The sequence below is a fragment of the Schistocerca serialis genome, chromosome 4, assembly GCF_023864345.2.
Source record: "Schistocerca serialis cubense isolate TAMUIC-IGC-003099 chromosome 4, iqSchSeri2.2, whole genome shotgun sequence".
In the NCBI taxonomy this organism is placed as follows: Eukaryota; Metazoa; Arthropoda; class Insecta; order Orthoptera; family Acrididae; genus Schistocerca; species Schistocerca serialis.
The window spans coordinates 15,317,394-15,339,598 of NC_064641.1; the positions used below are offsets into that span (position 1 = coordinate 15,317,394).

Sequence of the window (22,205 nt, forward strand, 5' to 3'; positions counted from 1 at the left end):
TATGCTTTCTTTATGTATACTATTACAGAATAATTTTAAGTCTTCAAGTTAACTTTTACGGTATACCTTGCAGACATGAACCTTTAATTCGTATGCTTTTCATGCAGTGGAAAAAACCTGCACTTGTGATTAGTCATTAATTATTCATTGTGTTCTATTAAAGCCATAAAGAAAGAGAACCTTCAGAAACATGGAACAAGCATAGGTGTACGTGTTCAGGTTTTGAATTTTGAAGTTATTTTCGGCACTTGCTGTAACATTATAATTTGAAATACCAATGTCTCGTACGACAACGCCGTGCGGGTAGTCGAAGTTGTATTTTATCTGTGAGTTCTTGGCCAGTGGTTCAAAGATATGAAATAAGAAAACGAACATCACTATATAGTATATACATTGTGTTAGTGTGATTGGGTGTGTGGGTGATATAACCGTAGGAGTTAAGGAAGGTTCGATGTGATGGTATTTGATGAATCGGAGTTAGTAAAGAAGTTTGTCAATCTCAACGGCAAACAGCTAAGCATAGAAACCTTATCCAGATGGCTAATTCATCATCGAAAACATCATGCAAGTATTGTGCGCGTTTGGTTGTCATTCTTTGAGAAAGGTACGAATGACATTCAATTCAAGAAATAATTGATAATTGCTTTAGCGTTTAATCTTAATGTATTCAGCAGTTGGTGGTGGTATAACTTATCTTGTTATGTGTATTTATTTCGTTGTAATGCGTATTGTTCTTTGTTTTGGCTTGATTTTGGAATCAAAACAAATGAAGTTTTCCGTGAAGGCTTGGTTTCTCTCTTACATTGTCCACTGTCTTTTTTGACGTTCGTTCTCGTTGCAGCCTAAAAAGTGAATTTAGGGTGCTTGCAATGAATGTCTTTTGCAATCATATTTATGACGTTACCTCAAGGTAAAAGAACTAACTGATCAGGAATTGAAAGGCCTTTGTTAGACTGAAGCACCACACACCAAAAACGAATGAAAATTACCAAATGATTAGGGTGACTTATATACCCCCTAAACATTATTTTAAAAGTTGCGTAATAGTTTTGACGTAAGTAGCAATTTTCGCAGAAATTTTGAATTTTCCCGTGTTCTTTAGTCAGGTTCATAAATTTCGTATGACCAGTAGGCTACTAGCTTACAGAATTAACATAATTGTACCTGATCAGTAACTACCAAAGATTTTAAGATTAAAAAAATGATAATGCATTATAAAACTCTTACCACTCGTCAGTTAAAAGACAAATCTTGCAGCATCTGATCAAGAATTCACTTTTTTTTAAGTTTGTTAGTCTAGATGCCATTGTACATACAATGTTACACAACTTATTTTAGAATTACATAAAGTTACATTAAAAGGAACAGAAAGAATCTGATCTGCACTACAGGAAGAAACACAATGCAGTTTAGCTTTGGTACTGGGGAATACGTCTGTTATTAGAGTTTGCGATGAGAATTTACAAACTGGGCATACATTTTGTTGATCACATACACATTTACCATACTCTTTGGCTGCTGTAATGATCAGTTTGAGAATTTATTTGTAGTCACAGTTTTTATAGTGTAAACTCTAATGGAGTGAAAATTATGTTAGCAAATTTAAGACATTTTTTAACTTACAGTTCCTTTGTCTTTGATAGCCTTTTGCTGTTTATTATACAGCTTGGCTTCTTGGTAAATTGTTTTTTCTTAATTTTTTTTCTTTCTATCCATGTAGACACAACCATTGTAGGCTACCTGGTTTAGTGAGCATGTATAGAGCCCAAAGCCACGCATTGCACAACGTTTTTCTGTGCAAATACTGTAGTTTGTAAGATTTATTTGTTGGGACTGGCAAAATACCCCACATTTTAAATAGCTTTATGCTGTTGGCTCTTCTTCTTCTTCTACTACTACTACTACTACTACTACTTATTTTCAGTGGTTGCTTCCCAGAATGTTATTCCATATCTAATGTTTTTAGGAAAGATCTATTACACACTATAGTTAGTATTAATAGCACCAAACATGCTGTGAGGATTCTTTCTTAAAAGTACACAAACCTAAAAAAAGGAGTTAGCCATGATCTACGTTGCCTCATTCTGTATTTTGTCTTGTAGTATTAGCCTTTTTACTTATACAGAAGTTCCTGTTAATTTCTTTATATCATTACCTTGTTGTTTGCTGACAATTTCCAGACCAACATATCGCCCTTGTGAGTTTTACCTTATAACATTTCTAGTGACACAGGTATAATTTTGATATTGCTGTTGTTAGTAAAAATAGTGTCTTCTTGTGTGACCCTCTGAAGACAACCAGCACCTTTTGATGACGCCATTTGATATTCAAAGATGGCCATGAGGAATATTAGGTATGAATTGTTGGCTTTGATCAGTGACTTAATGTTAATGGCTAGAGAGTGTGAAACCAAAAAACCTGGTTGTGGTGACAGATTGATCTGTTGCTTAGCCTGTATGAAAAAATTGCCACTGAACACACATTTTAGTTATAGTGTTATTAATGATTGTTGTGGTCAAAATTAACCGCTAGTATCAAATATTCTTTTTTATCCCTTAGAGAGGTGACTAAAGCATTTGTGTTTGTCATTAGTGCAAATCAGAAACTATGTTGGACCCAACACATTCCATTGAGGGAGTACTCTGGCAAGTAAATGGTTCTGAAGTGCAGCTTATGGTGTAAAATATGTCCTTTGTCAGATGCAAAGTTATGGACAGCCAACCACTCAGCATACAATACTCAGACCAACTTGAGTGTTCAGTACCACTCATCAGTTTTGAGGTGTGATGTCATTTGCTTACAGTGTGAAGTTTGTAAGCATCCAAATATTAAATATCGGCTATGATTGTCTTAGTAATTGGAGAAAATTGGTTGCAATTCGTGTGTCCTGTGAATTGTATTGCAGTTTGTTTATTTTGAATTGTAGGTAAACATTTTTTATTTTTGTCAATGAAAGGCTTGTTTGTTATAATTCCTTTGAGCAATTGAATGAACATTATGTTGTGTTACAGTTGTGATAAGTACCCTTTCTTCTATTTTTGCCCATATTCTGTTGTTTCTCATACTGTACACAATCTGTATAAGGCTTGTCTACGTGGTTATTTTAGTTGGGACCTTGCTGTGTAATTGTCTGCGTGAATCTTCAGTAGTCTGATGATGTAGGGTGAGATAGGGATGTTGATTCAACTATGGTATTAGATTTTTGCAAATGTTGTGTGTCTTTGGGACTTCTGTAGATATAGTATGTGCGACAAAGATATGGAAAGAGCAAATAGTTACTTTCTACATAGAGGAGATATTGAGTTGCAGACAGGCACAATGAAAAAGAATGCCAGAAATATTTCAGCTCAAAGTCCTCCTTCAGGAGTAGAAAACTTTCACACATGGCCCCTGTCTCCAGGCACTAAGGCCTAATTCAGTTAATTGCGTGTCCTTACTGTTTCTGTGTTTTTAAGTTGGTTGGTGAATTATCGCTTCGTTACTGCTAATCATCTCTCTCTCTCTCTCTCTCTCTCTCTCTCTCTCTCTCTCTCTCTCTCTCTCTCTCTCTGTTAAATTTCATTCCTGGTTTTGTTGCAGTTTTTGTTACGTAAATTTTGGCAATTGTATATCAGTATTGGCTTTTAAAATAGAACTATATACTGTAAGACAGTTGCTGTTGTCATTATGGCCTGTTGTTAAATGTTCACGGTTTTTTGTTATGGATATCGGTGTTGCATTTACCCTTTAGTCCTGCTGTCCATTTTAGGATTTTTGTATTCGTATCAGCATTTCAAGGTGAGTCCAACTGCTGCTACCAATACCAGATTATTTGCTCTCCTTGTGGGTTCTTACTTTTCGAAACTACCGTTATATTGTGTTTCTACTAATGTTGCGTTTGGTTTATTTTACTGTTATGATTCTGCAGTTATGTCAGAGCCTTGCTTGTTCCTGGCTGAAACCATTATTTTCCTGCAGTTGCTCTGTTGTTTCAACATTTATTAAGAATTTATGTGTTTCTGAACTTGATGTTTCTATTTTCACAACACAGAAATGTTCAAGGTTATTGGGTATTATTTCGAAATCACGTTTGTGTTGCATCTTGGAGCTAGATATGGCATCATCTGTCAAAGGCTACGTGTGGTACAGAATTCTGATTTATCCCAAGACTTTCACATATTCTGATCCAAAAGATGTTTCACTATATACTGTGAGTCACTTGAAATTTGAAGGATCTGTACGTAATTTTACAACTTTTAATTTTATTTGTGTGTTTACAATGTAAAATCCTAAGCCATTTATTTAGTACCCCTACCTTCCCTGTGTTTAAAGCTTCTGTAGAAGTATTTCGTGATCAACTGTGTCAAATTCAGTACTGAGGTATAGGAAAATACCTGTTCTATGATTAGATTAGATTCAGTTTCCATTCTATAGACTCAAAAATGTTAATGTTTTTATTTGTCCAGGGCTTCTGAAACCCCTTTAATAAATTTTGCTACAACAGCTTGTGTCACCTTTCCAGGCCTGAAACCAAACTGTTCTTTGTGCAGAAAAATAATCCATAAGTCTGCTTTCTGCAGTAGTTTCTGTTAGTTTTTAAGTGCTACTGAAACTGGTTTCTAACTCTGATTTCTGTATTACCTCCGGATCAACTGAAGGTTGTGGTACCATATGTCTGCTTCGACCCATGAAGTAACAGGGTTGTGTTGTGTGATCTGGTAGTGCAGCAAATTTGAATTGGGTTGTTGGCACATTTTAGAGTATGCAATGATGTACTCCAGGGTAGGATGTTTGTTTCTAAATTGTTTGTGATTGCTTTTAGTGACTCATTGAATTTCTTTTTTTCTGTTTGTGCGAATAATATTGGCAGAGTTTGTGGTGGTTTGTTAGTGAGCTATTTTATGTTGGCAGTTATGGGCAATAGACTGATTTTCAGGTTTGGCTTTATTACTGAGGTGTGTTGTTTGATTGGAGAAGTAATTTGTTTTGTTAGTTATTGTAAAAACAATTTGAAAGTTCAGAAGTAGGTCCCTGCATTCCTACAGTTATTCGTATTTGTGGGAAAGGTATGAGATTGATCAGTTAATGCATTTTGGACCAGGGTACAGTATATGTGGCATTGTTGGTGAGATAGCATACGGCATTCCCAAATTATGCAGTATATTGCAGAGAATCATCAAAGTTGCAGTATTAATTTCCTTTATTACCTGATGGTTAGTAGTGAAAAAAGTCTTCACTATAGATGTGTACTACAATGAACATTCATGCAGCTGTCATAATATATGTTATTGTATAGCTTATTGGATGGTTTGGTAATGAGCTAAAATGTTCGAAACTACAGTTCTTAACAAATGAAGGTGGTAGAGGGTAGGCTGATTCTGCACACATACATTGTGCATTCTGACACCCAATGAGTGTTCAGTAGTGTTCTGAGCACTCTGCTGTGAATGTTGTATGCAATGTGAGCATTATACTTGATCATAAAGTTATTGAGTGACCTTTTATTCTATTTGTTGCAAGTAGTCATGGGTGATTGTGGTAGTAAGCATCAAATTCTACACAAGCAAGTGAGAGACACAATTTGTGGGATACACACTTTAATGAAGCACAAAGTACGTGTATGCTGCAGCTATTGCTAGGAACCAGCAACAGTGAAATCCCCATCCTTGTCCTGACTTGCGCAAATGCCATCGTTCATCACTGTGACTATAGTCATCACACCATAAAGGAAATTAATATTGCAAATTTGACAATTCTCTGCGCTTTATTGCATAATTTGGTTAACCAGAATAGTTGCTGACATCATGCCTTCCTGAATGCAGGAAATAAATTTACTGTTCAGTCTGGAAGTGTTCCTGGTTTGAGAATTGTGGGCCTCCCATTGTAGGGATTATGTTGGTGTCATTTTTACTATGCTAGATATAAGTGTTGGCTAATGGCTGACAAGTATGTTTTATTTTAGTATGTGTTAGTTAACACAGATGAATAAATAAGAGTAAAACACATTTAGTACCATAACTATATTTGCACTTCCAGGTAAAACAAGGAACATTTTATTACATACGTAAAACTCAGGACATACAGTAGCACCAGAGAGGTCTGTTATATTCCACGTGATGCACTTTGCCACTGTTTCACATGAAATATATTGTTCACACAATTCCAACACCCCTCTTTGAACATATATTTTGTGGCTTGCCTTCACAAGATAAACCAAATAGTCCCACAATCTTTTCAAACTTCTCTTTGTCCAAGTGTTTCGTCAGGTCAACCAACATTTCTTCTGTGCACAGGTATTCCACGGCGATGTTCTGTCACTCTGTGTGGTCCTGAATAAAATGGTGCCTTATATCAATATGTCTTGTTGCACTGGTGACATCATTTTTAGCTAGGTTAATGGGTCCTTTATTGTCACAGAACATCGTTATGGGTTCCACTATTAAATTGGGTTCTGTTTCACTGATTAATGTTATTATCTACAATGCGTCCTGTGTTGTGTAAGACAGTGCCATATGCTTGGCCTCTATGGTACTCGATGCCAAAGCTTTTTGCTTTGGACAGGACCATGAAATGAGGCCTCCCATTAATTTTATGCAGCAGCCAGCAGTGGAGTTCTTATCACCCAATTCACTCCCCCAATCTGCATCACAATAGCCTTCTAGTTTTTCATTGCCTTCTCTATGGTATCTTAATTCATTGAAGTTCCTCTTAGGTATTGGAATGTTCTTTTCACAGCTTTCCAGTCTCTGCAATATCTGCTCACTGCATTAGCAGCAAAAGCAGTGTCAGGTCGTGACATTTAAGACAAATATAACAGACTCCCTACTGCTTTTAAGTATGCAACATTCGTATCACATTCCACATCTGTCTCATTTATATTTAACTTCTCTCATACTTCCATTGGAGTAATTATCGGTTTACAATCACTCATGCCAAATTTCTATAAGATTTTTTTCTGTATATGATGATTGATTTATTCTCAATTCTTGTCTCTCTTCATCCTTAGTAATCTGCATACCTAAATAATGTTTAACTTACCCCAAATCAAGCACCTTAAACTTGGTTTGCAGCTGTTTCTTAAAAATTCTCATTTGACTTTCGTTTTCAGTCAGAATAAAGAAGTCGTCCACCCATATTGCCATTATTGTTATCATCCCTTCTCTTTCACTTTTATAGTATATACTGGGATCAGCCTTAGATTACTTCATATTCATATTTATTGGAGTTTTATGTAGATATTGATTCCAGCAATGTCCACTCTGAGTCCATAAATACTTTTTTGCAAATGCCAAATCTTTTCCCTTTCCAACCTGGCTTTCATAGCTTCTCATGGTGGAATGACATATATCTCCTCCTTCAATTTCCCATTTAAATATGCCATTTTTACATTCATGTGGTGAATTGTTAAATTTAGTTTTGCTGTCGAGGCTAAAAGATATCTCAGTGATGCATACTTGACTATGGGTGAAAAAGTTTCTTTCTAATCTACCCCTTGTTTTTGCAAATATCCTTTTATTACAAATCGTGATTTATATCTTGGTGATGAATTTTCAAAGCTCTTTAAAGTGAATACCTATCTTTCCTGTAATGGCTTCTTATCTGCTGGTAAATTTACCCATTCAAAGGTTTCATTCTGAGATTGATTCCAGTTCTCTCTACATCGCTTCTATTCCAGTTCTCTCTCCATCGCTTCTTTCCATTCTTGAGAGTTCAGGCCGCTCATTGCTTCTTCTTCTTCTTCTTCTTCTTCTTCTTCTGCTGGCTCATCATTAAAAGACTGGGCTGCATACATTTCAAAATCCAGATTTTCTTTCAGTTTTGGTATGCGAACGCCTTAAATTGTTCTCTTCATTTTGTTCGTTCTCAGACTCATTGTCATCATAGTCTCCATTTGCCTTTGATTGTCCTCTTCCTGTTCTTCACTTTCTCTTCATATAAGGTTTCACTCTAGGAACTAGGTGCGGTTAACTTAGTAGTCTTGCCCTCTTCAGAGTCCTTTCTCTTTTCAAAGAATACTACATCTCTGCTTGTAACAATCCTTTTATTCACTGGAGGAATTAATCGCCAGCCCTTTGAATTCTCGTTATAGCCTACAAAAATACACTTTGCAGCTTTTGGGTCCCATTTTCCTCTTGGCTGTTTTGGAATGTGCGCCATTGCATCAAATCCAAAAACCCTTATATTGCTTAGGTCAGGTTTCCTTCCTACCCATATCTCATAGGGGGTTTTATCCTTAATGCTTCTGTTGGTGATATGTTGTTCAAATATAAGGCCATTGATACCGCCTCTGCCCAAAAATCTTTTGATAATCCAGCATCAGTTATCATGCTCCTTGCTTTTTCGACAATGGTCCTATTAGCCCTCTCAGCAACCCTGTTTTGAGATGGGCTGTACCTTATTGTAGTTTGATGCCCGATTCCCATTTTTGGCAGAAGTGTCTTCAATTTCTGGTTAATATATTCTCTCCCATTATCAGACCTGATGATCTTAATCTCCTTTCCCGTCCACCTGTCGACCATATTTAAATATTCCTCAAAAATGTCACTCTCTTGGTTTTTGGAACCAAGAAAATAAACATGAGTATATCGTGAATAATCATCGATAAACATAAAAAAAATAATGGCTCCCACCTATGGATTCGCACTCCATCGGGCCTCATGCATCTGTGTGGATAACTGTAAGGCATCTGTAGATTTACTTTTACTAGTCTTGAAAGGTAGTCTCGCTTGTTTACTGTTATGCATATCTCACAAGGGTCCTTGGTTACACTATAATTCTGTATTCCCTTCACCATATCCATCATTAAAGACATACTCTTTCTATTTAGGTGTCAAAGTCTGTGGTCCCATACAAAACCTTTCACCGAGTATACTGAATGACTAACATTTCTATGCTTACTGTCAATAGTATCCAATTTTAAAATACCCCTTTCGTTACTTGCTGTAGTTAGAACTTCACCATTTTTGTTGATTATTCTTGCTCTGTGCATGTCAAAAATGACGGTTTCCCTTCTTGACAATTTCACCTATAGACAGACAGCTTGAAGTACTTTTTACATCCTGTAGGATTTTCACTTGAACACTGTCACCCATGATTGGTATACCTGAGCTTTCCTGCCTCCTAATCATAGGTGCATACCTTTCGGGCAGTCCTGCCAACATTAGTGTCCCTGCCCATTCATTAGCGATCTCAAACCCAATGCTTCTCAGTCGGTTCAATGTGGCTATTATTTTGTTGGCATATTCGTGTGCACTCTTGCATTTGTCCAGCTGAGTGGTAATTAACTCGCGTAATAATCCTACTTTCCTTGTAAGACCTCCATCCTCAAATACATTTCATAATTTGTCCCAGACTTCCTTCGCTGTTGCAGTTTTTTCAATGTGAACATAATTCACTGGGTCAAATAGTAATATCAACTTTGATTCTGCTTTCCTATCCTTGCTTAAATAATTCTGATTTGTGGATTTCAGTATCCCATCCACCACATCCCATAGGTCGCTTAAACGTAAATACAATTCTATTGCAAATTTCCATGTTGCATAGTTTTCATGACCCATAAGTCTTTCAATCTGAGGAATTTATGCCACACTCATTTTAATCGTAACTTTGATCTTCCTTGACGAAAAGAATAATAAAGGAGTTGCGTTCGTCTTGTAAGAAAAAGTCGTACTTCACCTAAGTGCACTACTTGGAACTTTTCAAATACTTTCTCATTACTGTATTATGTATATACTTATTCCAAATGCATCGCTGGGCCCATAACCTGTTACTCGACACAAGTGAATAAGTAATAGTGAGTAAAACACATTTAGTGCCAGTAACTGTATTTGCACTTCCAGGTAAAATACATTGAACACAACAACCAAGAAACATTTTATTACATATGTAAAGCTCTGTGCGTACAATAGCACGAGAGAGGTATATTATATCCCACACGATGCACTTTGCTGCCGTTTCACACGAAGTATATTGTTCACACATTTCCAACAGTATGTGTGGTAAGGGTATTTGTGCATAATGGGCGTTCCTTGTGTATCAGAATTGGCGTTAATTCAGTTGTCTTTATTATTTTTGGGGTTGTATTGTTATATTGGATTGTTATTGGTAGGTATCGTGGAATTACTTTTATCTAAATTGGTCATGCTACTTGGGCAAGTTTTGATTTTGTGGTGTCGGAAACTTTGTTTCAGCTATATAGGTCAAGTGAAATTCCCTGTAGACTTTCAGGTTTTGGGGCAGTGTACGGGTTTGTGTTATTGCGGACTTAGTAATCACCACATAGGTCAAGTGAAGTTTCTGATGCGTTTATGTTCAGTATTTTCTATTGTGGTTTTGTTGATTGGTGAAGATTTAGTTTGCTCAATTTTTATGTTAATAATAAAGACATATCAAATCAAATACTAAGTCTGTAGTATGCTTACTTTGTCCCCATTCAGAACTAGCTGATTCCTTCAGTTGCCCTATTAGTTGTTATTATTTTGTGTCTGTTCATATGAGTGATAGGTGACTTTATGGTCGATACTTGATAAAAGTTTGAAATAGGGCCATCACACGGTATTGCAATCTTTGGTTATGCTCTTTGTTGTCACATCTATAGCTTTTTTTTTTTTTCAAAAAAATAATAATAATAATAATAATAATAATAATAATAATTAAATCTCCAGCCATAAACAGAACGTCATACTAATAATTCCAAACCCAAAGACGAATCTATTGCTCGTAATTGCCAGTATAAAAATAACTCAACAACAAACTGTCACAAACTCTATCAATATTATTATCACAGACAGCACTCGAGGAGTCCTACACAGAGGTGATCAAAGTTGTGGGATAGTTATGTGCACATGTACAGGTGGCGGCGGTATCGCGTGCACAAGGTATAAAACGGCAGTACATCGGCAGAGCTGTCATTTGTACTCAGGTGATTCATGTGAAAAGGTATCAGACATGATGATGACCACATGACACGAATTAACAGGCTTTGAACGCGGATGGTGGTTGCCCCTAGACACGTGATATTCCATCCGGAAATCAGTGAGGAATTCAGTGTTCCAAGGTATAAAATGTCAAGAGTGTGCTGAGGCTGCCAAATTTCAGGCATTACCTCTCACCATGGACAATGCAGTGGCTGGTGACCTTCACTTAGTCACTGGGAGCAGCGGCATTTGTGTAAAGATGTCAGTGTTGACAGACAAGCAATACTGTGTGAAATAACTGCAGAAATCAGTATGAGACTACAACAAATTTATTCTTTAGGACACCATGGTGAAATTTGACCTAGTTGGCTATGGCAGCAATCAATCAATGTGAGTGCCTTTGCTAACAGCACGACTTCGCCTGCATTGCCTCTCCTTGGTTTGTGAACATATTTGGCTGCAACATACATGACTGGAAGACCATGGCCTAGTCAGATGAGTTCAGATTCCAGTTGGTAAGAACTGATGGTAGGTTTAGAGAGTGGTGCAGACACCACTAAGCCATGGACCCAGGTTGTCAACAAAGCACTGTGCAAGCTCCTTAATGGTGTGGGCTTGCACATACATGGAATGGACTGGGTCCTCTGGTCCAGCTGAACCAACTATTGACTGGAAATCACTACGTTTGCTTACTTGGAGACTATTTTCATCCATTCATGGGCTTCGTGTTCCCAAATAATGGTGCAATATTTATGGATGACATTACGCCATGTCACCGTGCCGTTATTGTTCACAGTTGGTTTGATGAACTTTCTGGAAAATTCAAGCAGTTGATTTGGCTATCCAGATTGCCAGACATAATCGAGGGGTCTGTTTGTGCACAAAATCGTGCACTACCAACACTTCAGCAATTATAGATGGCTAGAGGCAGCTTGGGGACTTCCAATGGCGTGAGTTCGTGCCATGTCAAGTTGCTGCATTACGCCACGCAGAAGGAAGTCTGACGTGATGTTAGGAGGATCCCATGACTTATGTCAACTCATGTGTACATCACTAACAATTTAGAAACCTAAACATCCTTAAGTAGAGTGCCACTGCGTACTCCAACATGCTCTTTGCAGACACAGTCGTAATTCAAATATGATGTGCCACCATGTCAAACAACACGATTACGTCACAGGTCAGTGGTGACAAGTGGTATTAAACATTTGAGTTGACTCCAACGGAGTTCGTGAGTAGAACTGTGCCTGCCACAAGGAGGGACGATGTGTCAAGCATTATTAAATTTCTGTTTGGATTAATAGCTGAGTATGTGCAACGTACTATGTTTGTGGAGAAGGTATGAGATTGAAAGTTGCTGCATCTCCATTTGGGGAACATTGTATGTGACACTGTTGACGGGATAACATAATGCTTTCTAATTGGAGTGGTTCCTAAATTGAGAAGTCTAGGCTTGCTATTGAAGAGAGTGTGTTGACAACATATTATTTGTGTTGCGATTGGCTTTGCTTGGCAAATTCTGTTATGTGCATCATTGTGGCTTTCTTGTCTATCAAAATCGGTGTTAATACATTTTTGTAAATTTTTGGGTTGTGTTGTTAATTGTTGGTAATTATGTTGAATTGTGATTGGTAGATATCGTGGGGTTTGCTTTACCTACATTGGTGAGGTTAGCTTTTTGATATTAAGAACATGAGCCAGTTTAGATTTTGTGGTACTGCGGACAGGTCGTCTGATGTTGCTTGTACTGCCTTTCATCAAATTTCCATGATTTTTTGTGGTGTGTATTGGTCTTGCCGTTCGGCATTTCTAACTCTTACATTTTAAATCTTACAGATTTTTCTGTAGGTATTGGTCTGTAAAGATGAGCTACATAGCTCAACTTGTATTGTCAGTGCCAGTTTTTTTTTCGCTTGTGGTGTGTTTTTTGTATTTATGAAATTCGTGGTTTATTTTGTTTATCAGTGTTGTATTTTGTACATTTTACTGTTAATGTGATTTTGTGTTTATGTGAGATGTTAGTTTTTCACCAACCACCCCCATTTTCCCACAGTTGTCCCATTAGTTTCAATATTAGCATTAAGAATTTGCTCAGTTCTGTATGTTTGCACACCATGGAAACATTTAAGAGTATGGGTCATGATTTTGAAATCGTGTGTTACTTCTCGGGGCTTGGCGTGACGTCATTGGTCAGAGTTGACAGATGGTATCAAATGCCCTGGTTTCTCCCTTAGTGCTATCTATCAATCCATCATATTTATGATTTCTCTGTAGATCTGTTTTGGCTTTGTTTTAAAAGATTATTGGCTTACTGTATTCAAAATTGACTTTCTTCTGTTATCTTAGTTGTATGATGTCCTACCATTTTGGATTCTTTACATGTCCTGCAGAAGTATTGTTCATCTTTAAGGAAAAACTGTAAGAAGGCTGGGTCACTAATTTTTTGATGGCACTGAGATACGAGTGTTATTCTGGAATCTTTATAGCGTTCTTCAGGACTTTTTGATACCTTGTCTCATGAAGTTTTTCTACTAGATCCTTAAATGAATTGTACTGTTTTATGAAATGAAATGTCATCTCAAATTTTAGTCTCAATACAGTCATCAGTCATGACTTTGCTGAATATTTTGCAACTACAGGTGCCCCCCCCCCCCCCCCCTCTCTCTCTCTCTCTCTCTCTCTCTCTCTCTCTCTCTCTCTCTCTCTCTCAACCTGTTAGAACTTCTTTACTTTCAGCATGTTAATATTTAAGTGAACAAAAATAAAAATATATTCCCTAAGAGTACCCATCTTATATAGAACTTACATTAATTTTGTGAAAGAGACATGGATACATGGATGTGACTGTTAGGGGGTCTATGTAAGCACTGTATAATAACTTAATAAATTTATTTTGCTCTTTAATGTCTTCCACTAATAGCTAAACATGTTTCCTTCAAAGAAATATCACGACTTCTAACTTTGAAGTCCCGTCTTTAATGCAAATACACGAGTTTCTTCTGTTTAACAATGTCATGTAGCAATATGCTAGTTTATGAGAAGATACTGGTAAAACTATATATTCAGTTTAAGTTCCTTTACACCAGTGTTCAGTAATGCAGGCAACCAAGCTATCTATAGCTTCCAATTGAAGAGTGATAAAGCCATTGATGTTTACAACTGAGATTTGGATGTAAACTAATTAAAAGCTCAATTTCTCATCTGCTGTGGAGAATATAGTAGTTTCTTGTACCTTTCTTTATGTTTGTTGTGATATAATTTTACTGTACACTGATTGTAACGGTAAATCTTTGTCCATTTCTTACAATGGTCACCATTTTCTGTAAAAAAAAATAATCCACTCTTCAGATGTGTTCTTACTGGAATTTTTTTGTTTTCTAGGATGTCCAAAGAAAAAAATTGTGTACATGTATCTCGCAAATGACATTATTCAGAGAAGTAGAAGAAAAGGCCCTGAATTTGGCCAGTCATTTGAAAGAGCACTCAGAAAAGCATTTGAAAAATTATCATTACCACAATCTGATGAAGACACAAGAAACAGAATTTACAGGTTATTGAAGATATGGGAAGACAGACATGTTTACCATGAAACTGTAATTAATGATTTCCGGAAAGTATTAGGTATGGGCACAGGAGTATTTAAAATAATGTTGTAACGTAATGCATGGTTTAACGGTTAATGCTCTGACAGATGCACTGTCGCTGCTTGACCTTGTGCTAATTATTGTTTCAAATGAAAAGTAGCGTTGCTATTTTTTGTAGAAGTTGAGTGGAGATCATTTTTGAAGCTGCATGATAGGAGTATGGGTCAACACTGTTACAAACTGATTTGTTCCTGTGATGGCCATGATGCTTGACATGAATTCAATAAGACAGAAAACAAATATTTGTGTTATGCAGCTTCAGCCATACAGTTACATAAAAAACTGCCTCTATTTTTTTTTAACATACGAAAGTTGCTGAACAACATTGTACACTCACTGATTAAAAAAAAAAAAAAAAATTTGCACCCAAAGGGAAGGGTGAAACAAAATGGAACTTTGGGGGCTGAGAGAGTTGGTGATGCTGTTTCAGTGATAAAATTGAATCAAACTTATAAAGAATTTGACATAAGTCCACTTATCAGTATGAAGTTGCACGCTCTCTAGTCTCAGTAAATGCACCAATTAGGTTGGTAAGGGTGTCTTGGGAAGACTTTGGAAACAGGTTGGAGACTTTGGGTCAAGCTGCTGGAAAACCATTCTGGAGTGTAATTAGCAGTCTTCGAAAGGGAGGTAAGAAGGAAATGACAAGTATTTTGGACAGGTCAGGAAAACTGCTTGTGAATCCTGTGGATTCCTTGGGCAGATGGAGGGAATATTTTGAAGAGTTGCTCAATGTAGGTGAAAATATGATCAGTAATGTTTCAGATTTCGATGTACAATGGGATAGGAATGAGGATGGAAATAGGATCACATTTGAGGAAGTGGTGAAAATGGTCAATAGATTGCAGTGCAGTAAAGCAGTTGGGGTGGATGAAATTAAGTCGGAACTCATCAAATACAGTGGAATGTCAGGTCTTAAATGGCTACACAGGATAATTGAAATGGCCTGGGAGTCGGGACAGGTTCCATCAGACTGGACAAACGCAGTAATCACACCAATCTTTAAACATGGAAACAGAAAAGATTGTAACAACTACAGAGGTATCTCTTTAATCAGCGTTGTGGGTAAAATCTTCTCAGGTATTGTTGAAAGGAAAGTGCGAGTATTAGTTGAGGACCAATTGGATGAAAATCAGTGTGGGTTTAGGCCTCTTAGAGGTTGTCAGGACCAGATCTTTAGCTTACGGCAAATAATGGAGAAGTGTTATGAATGGAACAGGGAATTGTATCTATGCTTTATAGATCTAGAAAAGGCAAATGACCAGGTTCCTAGGAGGAAGTTATTGTGTATTCTACGAGATTATGGAATAGGAGGCAAACTTTTGCAAGCAATTAAAGGTCTTTACGTGGATAGTCAGGCAGCAATTAGAGTTGACGGTAAATTGAGTTCATGGTTCAGAGTAGTTTCAGGGGTAAGGCAAGGCTGCAACCTGTCCCCACTGTTGTTCATATTATATATGGATCATATGTTGAAAACAATAGACTGGCTGGGTGAGATTAAGATGTGTGAACACAAAATAAGCAGTCTTGCATATGCGGATGACTTAATTGTGATGGCAGATTCGATTGAAAGTTTGCAAAGTAATATTTCAGAGCTAGATCAGAAATGTAAGGACTATGGTATGAAGATTAGCATCTCCAAAATGAAAGTAATGTCAGTGGGAAAGAGATATAAATGGATTGAGTGCCAAATAGGAGGAACAAAGTTAGAACAGGGGGACAGTTTCAAGTATTTAGGATGCATATTCTCACAGGATGGCAACATAGTGAAAGAACTGGAAGCGAGGTGTAGCAAAGCTAATGCAGTGAGTGCTCAGCTACGATCTACTCTCTTCTGCAAGAAGGAAGTCAGTACCAAGACTAAGTTATCTGTGCACCGTTCAATCTTTCGACCAACTTTGTTGTATGGGAGCGAAAGCTGGATGGATTCAGGTTACCTTATCAACAAGGTTGAGGTTACGGATATGAAGGTAGCTAGGATGATTGCAGGTACTAGTAGATGGGAACAATGGCAGGAGGGTGTCCACAATGAGGAAATCAAAGAAAAACTGGGAGTGAACTCTATAGATGTAGCAGTCAGGGCGAACAGGCTTAGATGGTGGGGTCATGTTACACGCATGGGAGAAGCAAGGTTACCCAAGAGACTCGTGGGTTCAGCAGTAGAGGGTAGGAGGAGTCGGGGCAGACCAAGGAGAAGGTACCTGGATTCGGTTAAGAATGATTTTGAAGTAATAGGCTTAACATCAGAAGAGGCACCAATGTTAGCACGGATTAGGGGATCATGGAGGAATTTTATAAAGGGGACTGTGCTCCAGACTGAACGCTGAAAGGCATAATCAGTCGTAGATGATGATGATGATGATGATGATGATGATGATGATGATGATGATGATGATGATGATGATGATGATGATGATCATGATGTCATAAAGCCATTGTATCCTTTCCTGATGCTAACTGTCCTGTAACTGTTTTAAGTTCCTACATAGGTAGGAATGATCATCAAAATAAAATAAGATAAATCAGAGCTCAAACGGAAAGGTTTAGGTGTTCCTTTTTCCCGCGCGCTGTACGGGGGTGGGATGGTAGAGAGATAGTATGATTGTGGGTCGATGAACCCTCTGCCAAGCACTTAAATGTGAATTTCAGAGTAGTCATGTGGATGTAGATGTAAGTAGCCCTTGATATTCTGGATACTAAACCCACAGCATAATCCTCAACCTAACTAACCGTATGTGGCAGTGGGTACTTATGGTATCATTAAATGATCCTCCCTTCCCTGTTCCACTTGCAAATGGTGTGTGGGAAAAATGATTGTCCATCATCCTCTGTAGTAACTTTAGTTTCTCGAATTTTCTTGTCATGGTCTTTCATGAGCTGTATATGGGAGTAATGTTGTCAGACTCTTTGCAGAAAGTGCTGTCTCGAAATTCCAATAGTAAGGCTCTCCATGATGCACAATGCCTCTTTTGTAATGTCTGCTACTGGAGTTCGCTCCGCATCCTTGTAACAGTTTCGCACAGTCTAAAGACCTTGTTACAAAAATGCCGATTTTTGTTGATTCCCACATTGATGACTAATACTCAAGAATCAACTGATCAAGTGGCTTATGAGCCACTCTTCATGGGTGAGTCAGTTTCCTTAGGAAGCTCTAGAAGAAAGGATGATATTCACTATTCTGGATTAAATCTCACTTTGGCACAGAAAGGGGTGAATTATGCTGCCACAAAAATCTTCGGTCATCTGCCAAATAGTATTAATAATCTGACAATTAGCCAACCAACATTTAAAAGCAAATTAATAGGATTTCTGAATGACAACTCCTTCTACTCAATAGATGAATTCTTAGATATGAAGTAGTAACTGTAAAAAATATTATTTAAATTATTTTGTGTAAAGAAACCTTATGTTAAAGTGACACATTCCATACCATTACGAAATGTTGGATCCATGATCTATGGAACAAGGATTAATGTATATATGTATGTACGTATGAATCAGGTTTAACAGAACTTCCAGAAAACTGCAGTTCTGAAAAAAGTGCTGTTTCAAAAGCAAATTTGAGAGGTGCCGAGTCATAAAATTGACTTAAACTTTATAACAGCTGGCCCTCAATTTTATAGCATCCTAACTTGCACGATATAAGATCGAAGTGTGCATTCAGCATAATTCGTATGCCTGTGCAGCAGTGTAAACGAGGAAGAGGGGGGAGGGATTGTAGGACAGCGGGTAAATAATCCATATGGTCAATATTTCGTTATGAAAAGACACTTAAGTTGTCTGTGCTTGCTCTACACCTACCTTTGCTGTTTACAAGAGCCTGAAAACTATTTTTGCTGTCGGCCAGAAAGCAATGGAGATCATACTGACCATAATTTCCAGTTTGCAAGTCCACTTGGTGTGTCACCTCTGACGGCGCCGCTCGCTGGCTGCAAGCAGAGTATCTTTGTGGAATTAGACAGCATTTTGTTTTCCAAAGTTGTATGGCTTTATCTCTGTGACAATGACTGTTCATATAGGTAAACATAAACGCTATACCGTGTCTGTTGACTTGTGGAATTTGCTTTGTGCTGTTTAGCTGTTCAATTTTGTGTATTTGACGAATTTTGCTCATACGTGTTTTACGTATTTGGTTTGTGGATATCAGTATACCCCGTTTCAGCAATCGAGTGTTTCAGAAAAGGCACAATGAGTAGAAGAAAAAATCTCTTCTTGTTTCAAAGGGAGATGCTGTACAGACTGCTTCACCGACTACTCCAAATGAATGTGATAGAGCCGGCCAGTGTGGCCGAGCGGTTGTAGGCGCTACAGTCTGGAACCGCGTGACAGCTACTGTCGCAGGTTCGAATCCTGCCTCGGGCATGGATGTGTGTGATGTCCTTAGGTTAGTTAGGTTTAAGTAGTTCTAAGTTCTAGGCGACTGATGACCTTAGAAGTTAAGTCCCATAGTGCTCAGAGCCATTTGAACCATTTTTTTGAATGTGATAGAACTTCTTCCAGCAAAGAAAATTTGAAAATTATGAAAGAGACAGTAATGATGTGAATGAAATAATAATTAACATTTCCTTGCTCTCCAATATTTTGAAACATAACGTATTATGCCAAGTTTGCAAAGAAAGAGGACTGGAATCGAAAATAACTTCACACATTGGTTTGGCAAGTAAAATATTATTGAAGTGTAACAAATGTGCTGCAGAAGTTTCGTTTTCTAATTCTAACAGTATTCCTCGTAGTGGTAAGTGGAAAGAAGGTGTATAATATAAATGTTAGGCTAGCTCGCATTGCATTGGCAAGGTTAGTGCTGCAGGGACATTGTTATGTGGAATTATGAACTTGGCAAAAACACCAACCAAGCCTGGATTTCATAATGAATTGGTGGGATCTTCTGCTTGAAGATATTGCTCAAGCAACAATGAAGAAAGCGGTTGAAGAAGCTGTGACAGATAATGGGAATTGTAGAGATTTAACTGTCGCTTTAGATGGATCATGGCAACGAAGAGGTCATAAATCTCTAAATGGAGTTGTGACAGCTACCAGTGGAGACAGTTGCAAAGTAACTGATGTTGCTATTCTCTCAAAACATTGTAGATGTACGGGCAATACCATGGACGAAGATAGTGAAAGTTGTGAAGCAAATTTTCACAGCACGAGTGGAGCGATGGAAGCAGAGGGAGTGAAAGCGATTTTTTCCAGATCACAGGAGTGGTATAATGTACGATACACTAACTATCTAGGAGATGGTGATTCTAAGGGATATAAAGCTGTAGAGGAACTCAAACCTTAGGGCAATAAAATTCACATTAAGAAACAGGAGTGCATTGGACATGTGCAGAAGCGCATGGGGGCTCGCTTGCACAAACTAAAGCAGACATTAGGATCCCAGAAGCTTAGTGATGGTAAGACCGTTGGAGGAAGAGGAAGATTTACAGATGAAGCAATTGATAGATTGCAGAGGTATTATGGGTGTGCAATTAGGCAAAATACAAGAAGCATTGAGCATATGACGAGAGCAGTATGGGCATTATTTTTTCGTACTGCATCAATAAATGAGCACCCACAACATTCTCTGTGCCCCACAGGTGATGACTCATGGTGTAAGAACTAATCAGGAAAGGAATATGCTCATAAAAACAGTTTGCCAAATGCTGTAATTGATGTAATTAAGCCCATATTCAGAGAATCATCACAGCCAAGTTTATTAGAAAAATGTTTAATGGGAAAACACAAAATCCAAATGAAAGTGTAAATAATTTAATTAGGATTAGGATTCCGAAAAGAGTGTACAGATAAAAACATCGCATTTTGGAGTATATGATGCAGTGGCAACATACAATGAAGGAAACATTATCAAATGTGATGTGCTGAAACATTTAGGTTTCCAGCCAGGACCCAACACCATTTCCACAGTGCGCCTAATTGATGAAGAAAGACTGAGAGGTGCAGGAAGAAGAGACAAAAGCGTACAACATGCAGCAAAAGGGAAGAAAAGACCAGTGAAAAGGAAACTAACACTGGGAAAAGAAGAGGGTGCTGATAATCCATCATATGGGGCAGGAATGTATTAAAAAACTTTGGAAGCCATTTCCCTTAACTTTAAAATTTTCATCTTTCAGGAACATTTTCTCAAAAACTGCTAACAATATATCAATGAAATTTTTATACAATATTTTTTACTTCTTTTCCTTCATTTTTATAACAAATTGTAAAAAAAAATTGTATAATTCAAGTTACAGAAGAAAAAGTGCAAAATTTTATAGAAAAAAATAAGCATCTGTTAAAAAAAATTGTAAAACAAAAACCAATATTTCTTAACATGGTATTATAACTTTGTAGAGAAATATTGACTGAACATGTAGTCCAAATTTCAGAGCAATATGTTTAATGGTTTTAGAAAAAATTTTCCTTCTATTTGCTAAAATTAACATGGAGGAGGAGGATTGTTCCGGCTCCCCTTAACTTCTACAGGGTGTGTTTGAACATTTTACAGATTATGAATAAAAATTTAAAATGAACAGTACTGCACTATACAGTAATTGGATCTTGTTATTGTACAGTACTATATTACAGTACTTATGACAATGCAAAAGTAATATGGTCTATGTAGTAACTTGTTTTGTGATACTAGCACTGCATGAGAAACAGAGCATTTGCATCACATGTTCAGAATGGTGATGACTGGCATTCATGCATAGGGTCACTTTGTGGACAAAGGGTGGCCTACATCTTGCTAGTACTTCCTCTGCGATGGCTATACAAGCATCAATAATGCGTTGCTGCTAGTCTTCTGGTGTTGTTGGAAAATTTTGGTAGGCGGCATCCTGGACTGCTTCCCGCACAAAAAAAAAAATCCAGTGGCGTCTGGGGATTGGGCAGGCCAGCTAATAGGCCCACCACATCCAATCCACCTAGTATGGTATTTACAGTCCAGAATTCATCGTGCTCATAAGGTATTATGCGCAGGGCATCCATCATGCTGATACCACATGACCATTCTCTGATTCAGAAGTACGGCGTGCAAGAGAACAGGAAGAGTGTGTCATAAAATCGGGCATATTGTCTGCCATTTTGGTTGACATTTACAAAGAAAGGTCCAATAATGGTATCTCCAATAATTTCGCACCAAACATTAACGTTCCATGGGCGTTGATGTTCTATCTGTTGGAACCATTGTTGATTGTTGATGGACCAATAATGCATATTTCTCAAATTGACATTTCCTTTGTTCAAGAATGACACTTCATTTGTAAAAAGAACATCTGAGAAGAAATTAAGATTAGTGAGAAGTTGTTGCTGAGATCACTGACAAAATTGAACTCTTTTGTTGAAGTCATTTCCTCGAAGTTCTTGGTGTAAATGAACATGGTAAGAATGGAATTTATGGCATTCCAGAATGGGATGAGCACTTGTTTTTAAGACGCCAACTTCATGTTGAATTCATCATGTGCTTTCTTGAGGATTCACGGTTACGGCAGCAAGCAAACACAGTGACCTCAGCAGTTTCGTGCGTTCATGTTCTACGATAATTTTGAGGTCTTGCATTTAAACTTCCTGTTACACTTAGGTAAGAAATGAGACTGTCAAACATCCAGTGAGAAGGTGATGGCCTGTCAGTGAATCATCTGCTGTACAGTAATTATGCGTGAATGGAATTTTGCTTGCGTACAGC

General features: G+C 37.6%; 1 protein-coding gene across 1 annotated transcript in view; it reads left to right on the forward strand.

Annotated features, from left to right (window-relative positions):
- The first annotated feature begins 367 nt into the window (after positions 1-367).
- Positions 368-22,205, forward strand: part of LOC126473436 (regulation of nuclear pre-mRNA domain-containing protein 1A-like) — a 37,491-nt gene continuing 15,653 nt past the window's right edge. The window contains exons 1-2 of the mRNA XM_050100480.1: positions 368-604; positions 14,277-14,516. Of these exons, the coding sequence (XP_049956437.1) occupies positions 457-604; positions 14,277-14,516 (388 nt within the window). The 5' untranslated portion in view covers positions 368-456. The remainder of the gene's footprint in view (positions 605-14,276; positions 14,517-22,205) is intronic.